The sequence below is a fragment of the Epinephelus lanceolatus genome, chromosome 11 (assembly GCF_041903045.1).
Source record: "Epinephelus lanceolatus isolate andai-2023 chromosome 11, ASM4190304v1, whole genome shotgun sequence".
Classification (NCBI taxonomy): Eukaryota; Metazoa; Chordata; class Actinopteri; order Perciformes; family Serranidae; genus Epinephelus; species Epinephelus lanceolatus.
The window spans coordinates 11580099-11595936 of record NC_135744.1 but is presented as its reverse complement, the minus strand read 5'-3'; the positions used below and the strand labels follow the sequence as shown (position 1 = coordinate 11595936).

Genomic DNA, 15838 nt, shown 5'->3' with positions numbered 1-15838 from the left:
GGACAGTATTATTAAACACAAAGTAAAAAAAAAAAAAAAAAAAAGAACCAATTTCTGTTATTTTGGTTATTTATTACGGAATTATAATGAGTGGTAGTAAACACATAACACATAATTGTTAAACACAATGCAGTACCAAAACATATTAAGGTGAAATATTAAGGCATGAACAGTAACCTGTGCGTCAACCAACAAACTCAAATTGTTTTTGGTATAAAGCAGCGAAACAGCTCCCTATAAAACTCTGTATAAAAGACATTTTACAGCTACAAGCGATGTGGGAGTTAAAGTGCTCAAAGTGTTCCTAAATTGTCAGTGCATGTGAACATTACCGTAGTGGATTCTTGAAATCCTAAGGATGACACTTGACTCAACTCTGCTGTCATGTTGCTTTGAGGATATGGCAGCTCTGTACACTTTGTTTTTCATATTGGTTAAACATACATTCATTTCACAGGTAGAGCAGCGATGAAGAGCAAAGGCGTCACATGATTGTCTTGTTCAAGTCTGTCCAGGCTGGGTCACAGTGGTCACGGTCACCTGCATCGCTTGAGTCCTTCTCACGTTCAGTATGGCCTCAATGCTGCGTATAAGCTATGGAGGGATGTGATGGAGACATGAGAACGAATATTTATACATACAGTTTATGTACACACATACATACGTAAAGATGACTTACTTTTTGCTGCTTTGCAAGAACATCTCGATAGAAGGCCTGTCTACGTTCCTGCTCCTTCTCATCACTCACTTTCCAAACCTGTGCTTTGTTCTTCAGCATGGCCTCAGACAGCTGAGGATACTGTAGCCGCTGTAACATAAACACACACCTGGTTACACACAGAGGGTTCAAAGAACAACTGATCTTAACTTTAACATAAGGTTGATACTGCGAGCAATTTGCATCCTGTATGATCTGCCAAATAATTTGCTGCTATGCTTTATCAACATGTAAATATATTCAAATTCTCATGTACTCATACAGTGAACTGATAGATTATTTTATTCTGCATAGCATGTCAGTCAAAAGATAACCATAGCTAATGTACCTCCTCAAAACTCAAACACTCAGGGTATGTAGAGGAACATGCTTCATACTTAAACAACTATACTACTCAAGATGTTTCTTTTCTATTTAAATCACAATTCTTACATAGTTTCAACTGAGATGGGCTATGAAGTTTACATGGTTGAGACACACCTGACTGCAGTATTATTTAATGAAAATATCAAAGAATACAAAACTTGAACAGGATTCCTGCCTTTTTGGAAACCGGGAAGTGAGACAGGAGTTATATGGCTAACCCTTTTAATGCCTGATGATTTTGGAGAAATCTGATGGTGTTGACAAAAAAATCTTGACAGACCAACATTTCTCCCAAAAATATTTTAAAACAATGATGATTATGGTAGTACATTTTCACACCAATATTATCAGCACATACTTGACTACTTTGGTACTTTGAATTAATGAATTATTAATTAAAAGGTTTTAATACTTTTTAATTATTTAAATTGAATTAAGTTGTGAATTCTTGTCTGAGAGGATAGTGTTTTTTCTGGCACAGGGCAAGTTTAAAGTTTATAAACAAAAGCAGAGCAAAATATATATATATATAGATATATATTTTTTTTTTCATACATAAAAATCCTTTAAAACATATGTTTCACCCAAGAAAGGAAATTAGTGTGTTAATAAGTTATAATTCCAAAGCTGTTTTGGTAGGATATGATTTGTCCTAATTCTCAAGAACGGGTGCAGTACATTGCTTAGCTGTGGCAGTACTTCTATCTGCTTCTCCAAACACAAGACAATCAACTTCATACAGTACTTTGTGAGATTGATGAGAGTGATTTATGTTGTGATAATCTGCAGCAGTGCTTCAACAGTGAATGGTTAAAAATCAACACTAATCTGTAAATCATCCTCTATGCAGAGGACACCTTGATGTGGTCTGATAATTTAATTCAAGAAATAAGAAAAATGTATGATTAGAAAAATAATTTATATTTCTAAAAAATACCGTCAGTGACTTTAATTTACTACTGTGAGTTGAGTTCATTACTTTTAAAACTATCCTAGAGTGTTAAATCTTTTTATTTACCACATTACTATAAGACTTTAGTGTCACTCACCGATTGCAAAATGTAGTCCTCGATAGGGTAAGAAGTCACACGGGCCATCTCTGTGAAGGCAACCGCTACATTTGCTCTGCTCTCGTTCAGCAGTTTCTGCAAAGACATGTTATATGTCACATGTGGTGTAAACACAAACATCACCAGCAGACAAGCTCTATCGATGCATACCACTAGCTCTTCATTGGTCTTCATATCCAAGGGGTTCTGGCTCGAGCTGGCTGGAGCTTTGGAAGACTGGAAGACATTAACACAGAGTAAGTACACAGAGTTATAATATGAAATACTGTCCATAAAGAATAGGACACACAGTTTTACAAGACAGAGCCCTGCTCAGAATTATCCATAGCATTTTACCTCGGCCTCGTACTCAGCCCAGGCGTCTTTGCGTTCTGCCTCACTGAGCTCCTCCTCTTGTTTATGGTCCAGCAGAGATTCATGCTCGTGGAAAGACACTATGTGGTCTTTACTGGTTTGTAATAGCTGTCCCAGGACCTTATCCTGACAAAGACATGTTTAAGGTAATTCAGTACAGCAAATTCATCATGTAAGCCTTTGTCAGACAGCTGTGTACAATATTTACATCAAATACCTTTGGCACAACAGTGGTGCTTCTTTTGCTTTTCTTAGAGATTGGGTCGTCCAGCAGGTCTGGCTCAAATGTATAAAGTTCAGTCAGTTCAGAGAGGGTGAAGTGCCTCTCAATCTGCTGCTGATCCACCACTCGAAAAGACAAAGACTGCTTGGTCACCTGACGATCATAGATCTTCTCCTCCATGGTGCCCTAAGATGTGAAAATTATGGCGATAATAAACAGCACTGACAGGTTTATAGCTTCAGTATAAATACAGCAGCCCCAGGAGACCCATGTCCATTAAATTGTTTTGTACTGACCACAAAAAAATAAAACTATCCAGTATTTCTCAAGAAAGAAAGACAATGATTCGAGGACATTCAAAACGAAATGAACACAAATTAATGCAGCAGAGGGAACTTATTCACACCTGTTCTTTGGATCAATAAAGCATTTTATGAACCTCAAATTTATCTGATTTAAGGTACACATAGTGCAGCTCAAGAAGACTTGCATTTTGTGCCCCAAACACACAATGCTACGATACATTTCTGTATGCTTGCTTGGCTTATTTTTGCACAACAGATGACAGCTGTATTCAGGGCAAATTCCTACTTAATGAATAAGCAACTATTCCTGACAGTAAGTGCACTACATACTATAAAGAGACAGATCAGCTCTTTTGAAACTAGAATGCACATCAGCTCATGTGACTTCAATTTAGACCATCTATCACATACCCCTGGTGTGCACTTTATACATCAAATGTTACAGTGATATTGTTACAACATGGTAACATCTGTTATTACTAAACACATTTTACTATAAGGTTTATCAAAACACTAATATTTTAGATATTGATAAAGACCAGTGAGCGTACCTGAGCCAAGAAGCGGTACACAAACACTTGTTTCAGCTGACCAAAGCGGTACACCCTGTATATGCTCTGTATGTCATACGAGGGATTCCATGAGGCATCAAAGATGATGACCCTGTTAGCAGCAACGAGGTTGATGCCCAGTGAGCCGGCTCTCGTTGAGATGAGAAACAATCGGCCGCTAAAATAAAGATCAATAAAATACAATCAGAAGAGAAACTTTGTCATCACACTGTAAAATTCTGTCTTGATCTTACTGCAGATGAATCAATAGACAAAGCTTGAAATAACAGTCATGTAATCTGTACCGAACATTGGCGGTGTTATTGAACTCTTCTGCCCACTTCTTCCTTAATAGAGCACTGGTGGAACCATCGAGACGATAGTAATCAACATTTTTAATCCAGCTGCCCACTGTCAGAACAACAACGCACAAAAATCAAAAGTTAAGAACCATTAAGGAGGACATCCTAATAAATTAATATTTTGTTTGCCATAAACAGAATACCTTTGGCTGACGATGGGTGTCTGGCATTGTGAAAAGCCTTGAGGAAATCCTCAATCAAGTCTAATGAGATCAAGGACTGACTGAACACAAGCCTAAAAATGCCACAAAAAAAATCGGACCAGTCAACATCTTAACATGCAGTCTTTCTGTGTTTAAATTGGCTTCACATTGGAAAAGAAACATACACTTTATCTTCCAGATCTTCAGCCATCCTGAGAATCTCAAACAAGAGCACCATCTTCCCTGAGTGCTCCAGGATTTTGGCGTCCTCTTCAGACAGCATGTTCTTGAACCAGTCCTCGTTGAAAGTCTGAGCCTTCAGGCTGATGGGTGCTTTCTCTCCTATAGAAAATATCACACAGGTCAAACTAAATTAGCGTGCAAACTACAGGATCGCAGCCTTTGTGAACAGAGAAGCTTTAATACCTTCCACTGCTGGAACGCCTCCGGTCACATCAGAAATACCTGCTGCATTGCTGTCATCGTTATTCCCTTCTTGTCCTTCATTCTGTCTTAGTCCACTACATTAGGCAAAGAATGTGTATAGCGAATATATCAATAAAATATACATCCAAAAAGGTTGATAACTGCAGTTTAGGTGAAACAGAGTGAAGCTTCAGTGAGTACTTATACCCCTCTTTATTTCTCTCCCATGTTGTTCAAAGTTATTACTCTAAAATTAGAGGAATACATAATTGAACTAATTTAACAAAGCTTTCAAAGGCACATAAAAGGTCCTAAAGCCTAACTATCTTTATAAACGACTAGATGTGCAGAAGTTTGTTTTGAGAAACAAAGGAGGTGATTATGATTTGTTAAAGCAGAATGTGATTATCATCACACAGTAGGTCTTACCTCTCCTTCACAGTGGGTTCATCATCTTTCAGCAGAGCCGCTGCTTTTTTTTTCTCCCTTGCAAAATATCCCTGTTATAAAAATCCAAGTCAGTGTTAATAAACATATTATACACTTTACGTTTGACAAGTGAGAAATAAACATGCCTTCAAGGAAATTTTTTGAACCTTGTTTTCTTTGCTGATGTAGTTGAGCTGAAGGCACCAGGGATGAGTCCAAATTTTGCCGAGCACCTGAAAGTCCTTGAACAGGTTTGCTCCAGTCTTCCCCTTTTGTCTGTTCGTCACAGAGCCCATAACTGGAAAAAAAACATATGCCTGCTTCAGACGGTCAGACATCTGTGAAACTCCAAATCTGAATGAAATCTTAGTTTTGCGGTTTCTACGCCATTACGGACTTTAACTTCCTTTTCTCACTGGCGGATGATTAAGTGAGGTGAGTGTGAGTTGGATAATTTACAGTATGCGTGAACAACACACATCTGCCATGCTTATCTTGACTAAAACTTATCATGGAGACATACTTAGCCTGGTTCCAGACCATAGACCCCGCCCACTCAACTGAGTAGGCGTGCATCTCTGGTCTAGCATACTTCAATGAATTTGCGATTTATCTCGTCCAAACGATGGACGGACCAATGAACACTGGGGGTCTAGCAATTAGCCAATCAGCGCCACGATGATGTCAAGCTGTACACCGGTGGGTAACTGGTGAGGATAGCAACAATGGTGACCGCTACAGATCCTACAGACCACATTAATGATGCTATTGAGGTATTTCGCTACTACTCGCGTTAATGGAGGACCAAATTAAGGAAGCTGCTAAACTGGATTTAACGGCGATGCAGCTGGGCGTGCACGACGACGGAGACATTTTAAACGGACAATGCTCGCTTGTTTTCGGCACCCCCAAGGCATGGATACTAATGACGTGAGATTCTGGGTGAGTCGTTGATCTCTACTGATTGGTTAGGGAAAAAATCAAATTCCCTCCCCCTTGTAAATCGCCTTCAATGGAAGCCATGTCAGACTGAAGGTTCTGGGAGATTCAGTCTGACACTCAGGCTAAGACATACTAACAGTTTCTGAAGCATTAAGCACCTCACCCGCCCCCCCTATATTTTTCAATGAGGAAATTTCAAAATAGGGGAAAAAAATAGTCTACTTGTGACAATGATAAATAATAATTTTACACTGGAACATAAAAATTTATGGCTAAACTAGAGCTCTAAAATAAATAAATAAATACCATATAATGAAAACACTCTTGACCAGTAAATGTGCAGTTTTCACAGAACAGCCCAAAAAAAAAAAAAAAAAAAAAAAACAACTTAAAGGTCCGGCACGTCTATTAGCAGAAATGGTTTATAATATATTCATAACTATGCAATCCCACCAGGATTTCTCAATGTTGCGATCACAACAATTAATGCACATTCAGCCTATCTCTGTGAATTCTGTGCAACCTTGCAATTGTGTCCAATCATCATAGGTAAATCTCATTTCAGTAGAGCTGGTTGCAGCGTACTGATTCAATCAGCCCCTCTTTGCCCCGCTCACTCCCTCTGTTTATCATGAGACTAATGCTGCTGCTACTGCTGCTTACCCAAATTTAACAGACAACTTCAGAGCACAGATTATTGTACTGAGTAACTGTTGGTGCTTTTTAACTTTACAAAGTGTCACGAATGCTGCCAAGCTGGTGAAAGCATGCAGGGCTCTCCCTCAACGGTGAAGCTGCGGAGCACGCAGTGATATCTTTCATCTGATGTTATCACTACTGCAGTGTCTGCCTCATCTGAAATGTAACTTCCTGTCCTGTTGTAGCTTCATCCTTGTGGACTTAACTGTCATCTAAATCTTCCTGACTAGTTCTGACGAAAACTTTGGACCAGAAAAGATTTTTTTTTAATATTTTATGCCAATATTGGCCCTGAAAATGCATTATATTATGATGCGCATCCTGAGTAATTGTAATCTAAAAAAAAAGAAAAGAAAAAATAATCACAACATTCATCATCATTTTTTTAGAAAAGCTTTCGTAAAATCAGGCATTTACAATGAGCAATTTGTATCTACATACGGAGCGGGTCTTCTTCCAAAGAGATCACCATGTCATTTCTACAGTTACCCAGAACCAACAACACTGGCATTAGTTAGGGCCATGTGAGTTTTCACATCGGTGGCCACATTTTTCCTACACGCTTGGCACATGAAAGAAGTTTCAGTCGGTTGCAATCTGCAGATCTTAACATTTGAAGCCACTAAATCCTACACACTAGACCTTTAAATCCTGCTAAGGGGAAATCATAGCAAACTTAAATTGGTGTGATTTCCCCTTTTCTTCTTAACATTTAGTTTCTTCTGCAGCTGTAATTACTGTAAATCTACATTTTTTACAGCACCAATGTAAAAACAGATTCTTACCAGTGACATGGTCCAGGTAGTGGCGATACAGCATACACTGCAGTGGAGTTATCCTGACTGCCAGCACATACTCGTGTTTGGGGGGCAGAAAATTGGTCAACTCTGAATAGTCTCTTCTCTAGGAAAAAGATGAACACAGTATTGTGAGAGCAAGAATATAAAATCAAACTGTATGTTTTCATATACAGTACAGGCCAAAAGTTTGGACACACCTTCTCATTCAATGCGTTTTCTTTATTTTCATGACTACTTACATTGTAGATTCTCACTGAAGGCATCAAAACTATGAATGAACACATGTGGAGTTATGTACTTAACAAAAAAAGGTGAAATAACTGAAAACATGTTTTATATTCTAGTTTCTTCAAAATAGCCACCCTTTGCTCTGATTACTGCTTTGCACACTCTTGGCATTCTCTCCATGAGCTTCAAAAGGTAGTCACCTGAAATGGTTTCCACTTCACAGGTGTGCCTTATCAGGGTTAATTAGTGGAATTTCTTGCTTTATCAATGGGGTTGGGACCATCAGTTGTGTTGTGCAGAAGTCAGGTTAATACACAGTGAAACTGGCACACATGAGGACCGACCCAGGAAAGGAAGACCAAGAGTCACCTCTGCTTCTGAGGATAAGTTCATCCGAGTCACCAGCCTCACAAATTGCAAGTTAACAGCAGCTCAGATCAGAGACCAGATGAATGCCACACAGAGTTCTAGCAGCAGACCCATCTCTAGAACAACTGTTAAGAGGAGACTGCGCCAATCAGGCCTTCATGGTCAAATAGCTGCTAGGAAATCACTGCTAAAGAGAGGCAACAAGCAGAAGAGATTTGTTTTGGCCAAGAAACACAAGGAATGGACATTAGACCAGTGGAAATCTGTGCTTTGGTCTGATGAGTCCAAATTTGAGATCTTTGGTTCCAACCGCCGTGTCTTTGTGAGACGCAGAAAAGGTGAACGGATGGATTCCACATGCCTGGTTCCCACTGTGAAGCATGGAGGAGGAGGTGTGATGGTGTGGGGGTGTTTTGCTGGTGACACTGTTGGGGATTTATTCAAAATTGAAGGCACACTGAACCAGCATGGCTACCACAGCATCCTGCAGCGACATGCCATCCCATCCGGTTTGCGTTTAGTTGGACGATCATTTATTTTTCAACAGGACAATGACCCCAAACACACCTCCAGGCTGTGTAAGGGCTATTTGACCAAGAAGGAGAGTGATGGAGTGCTGCGGCAGATGACCTGGCCTCCACAGTCACCGGACCTGAACCCAATCGAGATGGTTTGGGGTGAGCTGGACCGCAGAGTGAAGGCAAAGGGGCCAACAAGTGCTAAACACCTCTGGGAACTCCTTCAAGACTGTTGGAAAACCATTTCAGGTGACTACCTCTTGAAGCTCATGGAGAGAATGCCAAGAGTGTGCAAAGCAGTAATCAGAGCAAAGGGTGGCTATTTTGAAGAAACTAGAATATAAAACATGTTTTCAGTTATTTCACCTTTTTTTGTTAAGTACATAACTCCACATGTGTTCATTCATAGTTTTGATGCCTTCAGTGAGAATCTACAATGTAAATAGTCATGAAAATAAAGAAAACGCATTGAATGAGAAGGTGTGTCCAAACTTTTGGCCTGTACTTTATACATGTTCATATATTTACCTGCACACATCCAGCCAACATTCCATAAAGTACATGTGCTCGCCTCTTCATGATTCGGACGTCTTTTGATGTGGAGTCAGCACACTGGCCATTCTGTATGGGGTTGATGAAGCGGTTTCGGAATTCGTTCAGTGAGCCCAGTAGGTTCGTCTTGATGAAGTTGACCATGCAGTGGTCTGTGGAAACAAAATGTGGTGTATCAATATGAACAGTTTCATTTCAAAATGAAATATCTGTCAAACCATCATGCCTACACCTAATTTCTTCACTTAGATGTAACAATGACGCACGGTTTGTTATAGCACTGCTGTTTTGGTCATCAGTGACATCTGATTTTGTGTTTTTGAAATATTTAAAAAAAATGGGTAATGTATTTCAAGTAGCTTTGTTCGTACTATATACGTATATAATACAGTGGGGGAAGTATTTAACACATCAACATTTTTTCATAAAATATATCTTCAATGTAGCTTTTCACATTACACTAGACACTGGTATTAACTCAATGAAACTATACAGATAAAAAATCTCAACATTTCAATCCTTAAAAAAAGTTACGTGCACTTAAGTGGAATAACACAGGAAAAATGTATTGGTGGAAAAGCCTTTGTTTGGAATGCCAGCTTTCAAGATGCTTCCTGCTTGAAGAACTCAATCTCTTATAGTGTTCAGATGGGATGCTGGTCCATTCTTTCACACAGACAGTCTTTAAATCCAGAAGATTCCTAGGGCCAGCTGGTGAATCTTGATATTCAGCTTCTTTCACAAATGCTCAAGTCTTGTGATTGGCTGGGCCATACCAGCACCTTTATGTTCTTCCTCTGGAACCAATTAACAGTCTCCTTTGCAGTATTTTTTCTATCGTCCTGCTGGCAGGTCCACCTGCGTCTCATCCTCACCCTCCTGGTGGATGGCAACAGTCTTCACAGTAAAGTCTTAGTACAGGGCTCCATTAATCTTCCCTCTGACAATTTGGATTTTACAGGTACCATGAGAAGAGAAACAGACCCATGCCATGATGCTTCAACCTCCAAACTTCACTGTGGGTGTGGTATTTTTAAGGTTATATGCAGAGTTGTTTCTTCCTCAAACATGACACATTGAACTATTTGCAGACAGGTTAGATTTTTGTCTTGTCTGACCACACTATGTTTTCCCAGTTATCTAAAGGCTTCTCCAAATTTTGTGCAGTTAACTTAAAACAAGCTTTGGGGCAACAATATGATGCCCCAGGTTTGAAGGAGGAATGGCTCTGCATATGATCTTAAAAATACCACACCTACAGTGAAGTTTGGAAGTGGAAGCATCATAATATAAGGCTGTTTCTCTTCTCATGGTACCAGCAGAATCCAAATTACCAAAGGGAAGATTAATGGAACCAGCCAGGATTTTCTTGAGAAAACACTTTTGCCATCCACCAGGAGGTCAGGGTGAGACGCAGGTGGACCTGCCAGCAGGACGACGATCCAAAAAATACTCAGTGTGTTCAATACTTTTTTCCTGTGTTGTTTCATTTTATTGTACATCATTTTTTATGGATTAAAATGTTACAATTCCTCTATCAGTGTAGTTTTATTGAGTTATTACCAATGTCTGCCATAAATTTCATGTGAATAACTGCATTTGAAATATGTTTGATAAAAAATTGTTTACATGTTGAATGCTTATTTTCCCTCTCTACCTATAAAATATCAATATATATAAAATGTAAGAAAGGATAGTGAAATGTAAATGCATAATCAGGCTCAATGTGTTGTGACAGATGATGGTGTCATTGCACATTTCCGTACATCCTGTTTGAAATGGGGTGACTTCAGCAGTTTACTCTGTTGTCATCCATGGATTCAGCAGGAGTGATAACAAAACATCACACCTCTCATAAATCTGTCTTTGGATTAAACTTAACATCCCTTCAAACAAAGTGTGATCTCATGGTGATATTTAATATGACACAGTGATGCAGACTCACACTCAACCAGATTGTTTTGTAGTGGTGTGCCAGTCAGCAACACTCTTCGTTGGGTCTTGATGGCATTCATAGATTTGGAAATATTGGATGCTTCGTTGCGGAGGATATGTCCCTCGTCACAAACCACAAAATCTGGACCTGACAAAAAAAAAAAAAAAAAGAGAGAGAGAAAACAGCTTAAGATAAAAAAAAGTTTCAATGACTGAAGCAATGACACATAAAACATTTTAATATTATCATACCATTGCAAAATTACTGTACCTGGATCCACCAGTATGCTCTTCAACTCTTTCTTCCACTCCTCATCACTGATTTTCTGGGCGAGTGACAAGATGCGGTACATTTCATACCCCATTATCATCACACCTCCATCTCTCTGCCAGCTCTGCAGAGCCCTCAGCCGATGTGGAGGATGCTTTATTGTAGCCAGTTCTGTAACCTGTAACATATTTGTGTGTCTGAACAATAACCTCATATGGACATGTGTGTTTGTACACACTCTGCAAAGTGTGCGACATAAAGCATCTGAAGCACAAAAGGTATTGCACATTTAATTTTTTTCAGCCATACTTTGACTTTATCTTGTCCCAAGCTGCTCTGCCATTTCTTGAACTCGCTGACCCAGTTGAGGATAGTGTTCAGTGGACACACAACTAGGGCTGTTCTGAATTTCAGGTTCTCTGACAGCAGCACCGTGTGGAGGAATGTTACCACCTATAAAATCATAAAAGCATAGCTTAACATGGGTGATGTACTTACAGCAAACAAAAAGAAACATGTTATTTTCAGGATGTCTTTTGTGATTCTGTGCAACTGGCAATATCTAAAGCGACTTAAAAATGTTTGGTGTAATCGTTTGTTTAGGATAAATCAAACCAAAGAGGAATACTGGAGTTGGATATGTGTCACCTGCAGAGTCTTTCCCAGGCCCATACAGTGTGCCAGTATACAGCCTGATCCAGGAGAAGAGTTGGCCTTCTTCACAGACTCACAGCAACTGTCCCAAATAAACTGAACACCTGTTGGAGAATAAAGAGAACAAAGTAAGTTTCACCCAAACATAGTTCTCCATTGTAAAAAATATGCACCTAAGATGTGTAAATTTGAACTGTTATTGCAGACTTTGTGTTGACATCTATATCCAGACTAGACCACCTGGTGTGTTACAATTTCCTCATTGAAAATCTCATTGACTCATTTGAAGAAGGTCAAATACAGTGTGTGAAGAAGTAAAATCCAAATAATGTTGTTACTGCCCACAACATGCCTGTATAGTCCAGCAAACGATGTGGGTTTTGTTAATAATTGGCAAACTTTCTGGGGAAAACCTGGTCTTATTAGGAGAGACGGCATTCACCCCACTTTGGATGGAGCTGCTCTCATTTCTAGGAACCTGGCAAATTTTATTAGTAATTTAAATCCCTGACAACCCAGAGTTGAGACCAGGACAGAGAGTTGCAGTCCTAAACGCCTCTCTGAGCTTCTAGTTCAGTTACCCAGCCATAGTTTTCATAGTTTTATACAAACGGTGTCTGTCCCCCGACCACCTAAATTATTTAAATCTAAAATTAAACAAAGAGGAGTTGTGCATAACAACCTCATAAAAATTAAAACCTCTTCTGTGACAGAAAGACAAAACAGGAGAATTAAATGCGGACTGTTAAATATCAGGTCTCTATCGTCTAAAGCAGTGTTAGTAAACGAAGTAATATCAGATAATCATATTGATTTACTCAGTCTCACTGAAACCTGGCTGTGTCAAGATGAATATGTTAGTCTAAATGAGTCCACTCCTCCCAGTCATAATAATACCCACATTCCTCGAGGCAGCGGCCGAGGAGGGGGAGTTGCAGCCATTTTTAACTCTAGTCTGTTAATCAGCCCTAAACCTAAACTAGATTATAATTCATTTGAAAGCCTCGTTCTTAGTGTTTTACATCCGACCTGGAAAACCTCGCAGCCACTTTTATTTGTTATAGTGTACCGTGCTCCTGGCCCGTATTCTGAATTTGTATCTGAATTCTCAGAGTTTTTATCCAGTTTAGTTCTTAAATCAGATAAAGTTATTATTGTAGGCGATTTTAACATTCATGTCGACGTTGATAATGACTCCCTGGCTACCGCGTTTATCTCATTAATAGACTCCATTGGCTTCAGTCAGGGTGTACATGAACCCACTCACTGTTTTAACCATACCCTCGATCTAGTTCTGACGTATGGAATTGAAATTGATAACCTAAAAGTCTTTCCACAGAATCCCTTCCTATCAGATCATTATCTGATTACTTTTGATTTCTTTTTACTCGATTACACGCCACTCAGCAACAGTTACTATACTAGATGTTTATCAGATAGTGCTGTCACAAAATTTAAGGAAAAGATTACTTCGTCGTTAAATTCAATACCAATACCTTCAGTAACAGAGGTTTCCCGTGCCGACTTTAACCTCTCCCAAATTGATCATTTTGTTGATAGCGCCGTAGGCTCGCTGCGAAACAACGCTCGACTCTGTAGCTCCTCTTAAAAAGAAGTTAACAAAGCAAAGAAAGTTTGCTCCTTGGTATAACTCTCAAACCCGTAGGTTAAAACAAATATCGCGAAAATTTGAAAGGAATTGGCGATTAACCAAACTGGAAGAATCTCGTTTAATCTGGACAGACAGTCTCAAAACTTATAAGAGGGGCCTCCGCAATGCCAGAGCAAACTATTACTCAGCATTAATAGAAGAAAACAAGAACAACCCCAGGTTTCTTTTCAGCACTGTAGCCAGGCTGACTGAGAGTCAAAGCTCTATTGAGCCTTGTATTCCTTTAGCCCTTAGCAGTAATGATTTTATGAGCTTTTTTAATGACAAAATTCTAACTATTAGAGGCAAAATTCATGACCTCCTGCCCTCAGATGGTAGGCCTACCTATCTAACCTCAAACACAGCTGTAGAATCTAATATATATTTAGATTGCTTCTCCCCAATTTCTCTTCAAGAATTGACCGCAGTGATTTCTTCATCTAAATCATCAACGTGTCTCTTAGACCCCATCCCAACTAGGCTACTTAAGGAGGTCTTTCCTTTAGTTAACACTCATATATTAGATATGATCAATATATCCCTTTTAACAGGCTATGTACCACAGTCTTTTAAGGTAGCTGTAATTAAACCTCTCCTAAAAAAGCCCACCCTGGATCCAGAGGTGTTAGCCAACTATAGACCAATATCTAATCTTCCCTTTATGTCAAAGATCCTTGAGAAAGTAGTCGCAGACCAGCTGTGTGATTTTCTCCAGGATAATAATTTATTTGAGGAATTTCAGTCAGGATTTAGAGTGCATCATAGCACTGAGACAGCTCTAGTTAAAATTACAAATGACCTTCTGATTGCTTCAGACAAAGGACTCGTCTCTGTTCTTGTTTTATTAGATCTTAGTGCGGCGTTTGACACAATTGACCATCAAATTCTACTGCAGAGAATGGATCACTTAATTGGCCTAAAAGGTTCAGCACTAAGCTGGTTTAAATCTTATTTATCTGATCGTTTTCAATTTGTTGACGTTCGTAATGAATCATCCTTACGTACCAAAGTTTGTTTTGGAGTTCCGCAAGGTTCTGTGCTCGGACCAATCCTATTTACTCTATATATGCTTCCTTTAGGTAACATCATTAGAAATCACTCTATAAATTTCTATTGTTATGCGGATGATACACAGTTGTATTTATCGATGAAGCCAGAAGAAAGTAATCAATTAACTAAACTCCATAACTGCCTTAAAGACATAAAAAATTGGATGAGCACCAATTTCCTGATGTTAAATTCAGACAAAACTGAAGTTATTGTTCTTGGCCCCAAACAACTCAGAGACTCTTTATCTGATGACATAGTTTCTCCAGATGGCATTGCTCTGGCCTCTAGCACTACCGTAAGAAACCTCGGAGTAATATTTGATCAAGATTTGTCTTTTAATTCTCATTTAAAGCAAACCTCACGGACTGCATTTTTTCATCTGCGTAATATTGCGAAAATTAGGCCTATCCTGACCCGAAAAGATGCAGAAAAATTGGTCCACGCTTTTGTTACCTCAAGGCTGGATTACTGTAACTCTCTATTATCAGGTAGCTCTAGTAAGTCCTTAAAAACTCTCCAGCTAATTCAGAATGCAGCAGCTCGTGTACTAACAGGAACTAAGAAACGAGATCATATTTCTCCTGTTTTAGCTTCTCTGCACTGGCTCCCTGTAAAATCCAGAATTGAATTTAAAATCCTACTGTTAACTTATAAAGCTCTAAATGGTCAAGCTCCATCATATCTTAGTGAGCTCATAGTGCCATATTATCCCACCAGAACACTGCGCTCTGAGAACGCAGGGTTACTCGTGGTCCCTAAAGTCTCCAAAAGTAGATCAGGAGCCAGAGCCTTCAGCTATCAGGCTCCTCTCCTGTGGAATCATCTTCCTGTTACGGTCCGGGAGGCAGACACCGTCTCCACATTTAAGACTAGACTTAAGACTTTCCTCTTTGATAAAGCTTATAGTTAGGGCTGGCTCAGGCTTGCCCTGTACCAGCCCCTAGTTAGGCTGACTTAGGCCTAGTCTGCCGGAGGACCCCCTATAATACACCGGGCTCCCTCTCTCTCCCTCTCTCTCTCTCTCTCTCTCTCTCTCTCTCTCTCACTCTCATCCTATTACTGCATCTTGCTAACTCGGCCATTCTGGATGTCACTAACTCGGCTTCTTCTCCGGAGCCTTTGTGCTCCACTGTCTCTCAGAATAACTCATACCGCAGCGGTGCCTGGACAGTGTGACGTGTGTGGTTGTGCTGCTGCCGTGGTCCTGCCAGATGCCTCCTGC

At 39.6% G+C, this 15838-nt stretch overlaps 1 protein-coding gene across 1 annotated transcript in view; it reads right to left on the bottom strand.

Annotated features, from left to right (window-relative positions):
- Positions 1–60: 60 nt before the first annotated feature.
- The window catches only part of LOC117267234 (transcriptional regulator ATRX-like), a 34854-nt gene continuing 19076 nt past the window's right edge, over positions 61–15838 (bottom strand). The window contains exons 17-35 of the mRNA XM_033642993.2: positions 11910–12019; positions 11571–11714; positions 11262–11439; positions 11001–11138; positions 9032–9207; positions 7374–7491; positions 5115–5245; positions 4948–5018; positions 4519–4613; positions 4278–4434; positions 4093–4184; positions 3893–3998; positions 3588–3765; positions 2726–2917; positions 2491–2634; positions 2305–2370; positions 2134–2229; positions 680–808; positions 61–594 (exon numbers count right to left, since the gene is read on the bottom strand). Coding sequence (XP_033498884.2) covers positions 502–594; positions 680–808; positions 2134–2229; positions 2305–2370; positions 2491–2634; positions 2726–2917; positions 3588–3765; positions 3893–3998; positions 4093–4184; positions 4278–4434; positions 4519–4613; positions 4948–5018; positions 5115–5245; positions 7374–7491; positions 9032–9207; positions 11001–11138; positions 11262–11439; positions 11571–11714; positions 11910–12019 — 2414 coding nt within the window. The 3' untranslated portion in view covers positions 61–501. The remainder of the gene's footprint in view (positions 595–679; positions 809–2133; positions 2230–2304; positions 2371–2490; positions 2635–2725; positions 2918–3587; positions 3766–3892; positions 3999–4092; positions 4185–4277; positions 4435–4518; positions 4614–4947; positions 5019–5114; positions 5246–7373; positions 7492–9031; positions 9208–11000; positions 11139–11261; positions 11440–11570; positions 11715–11909; positions 12020–15838) is intronic.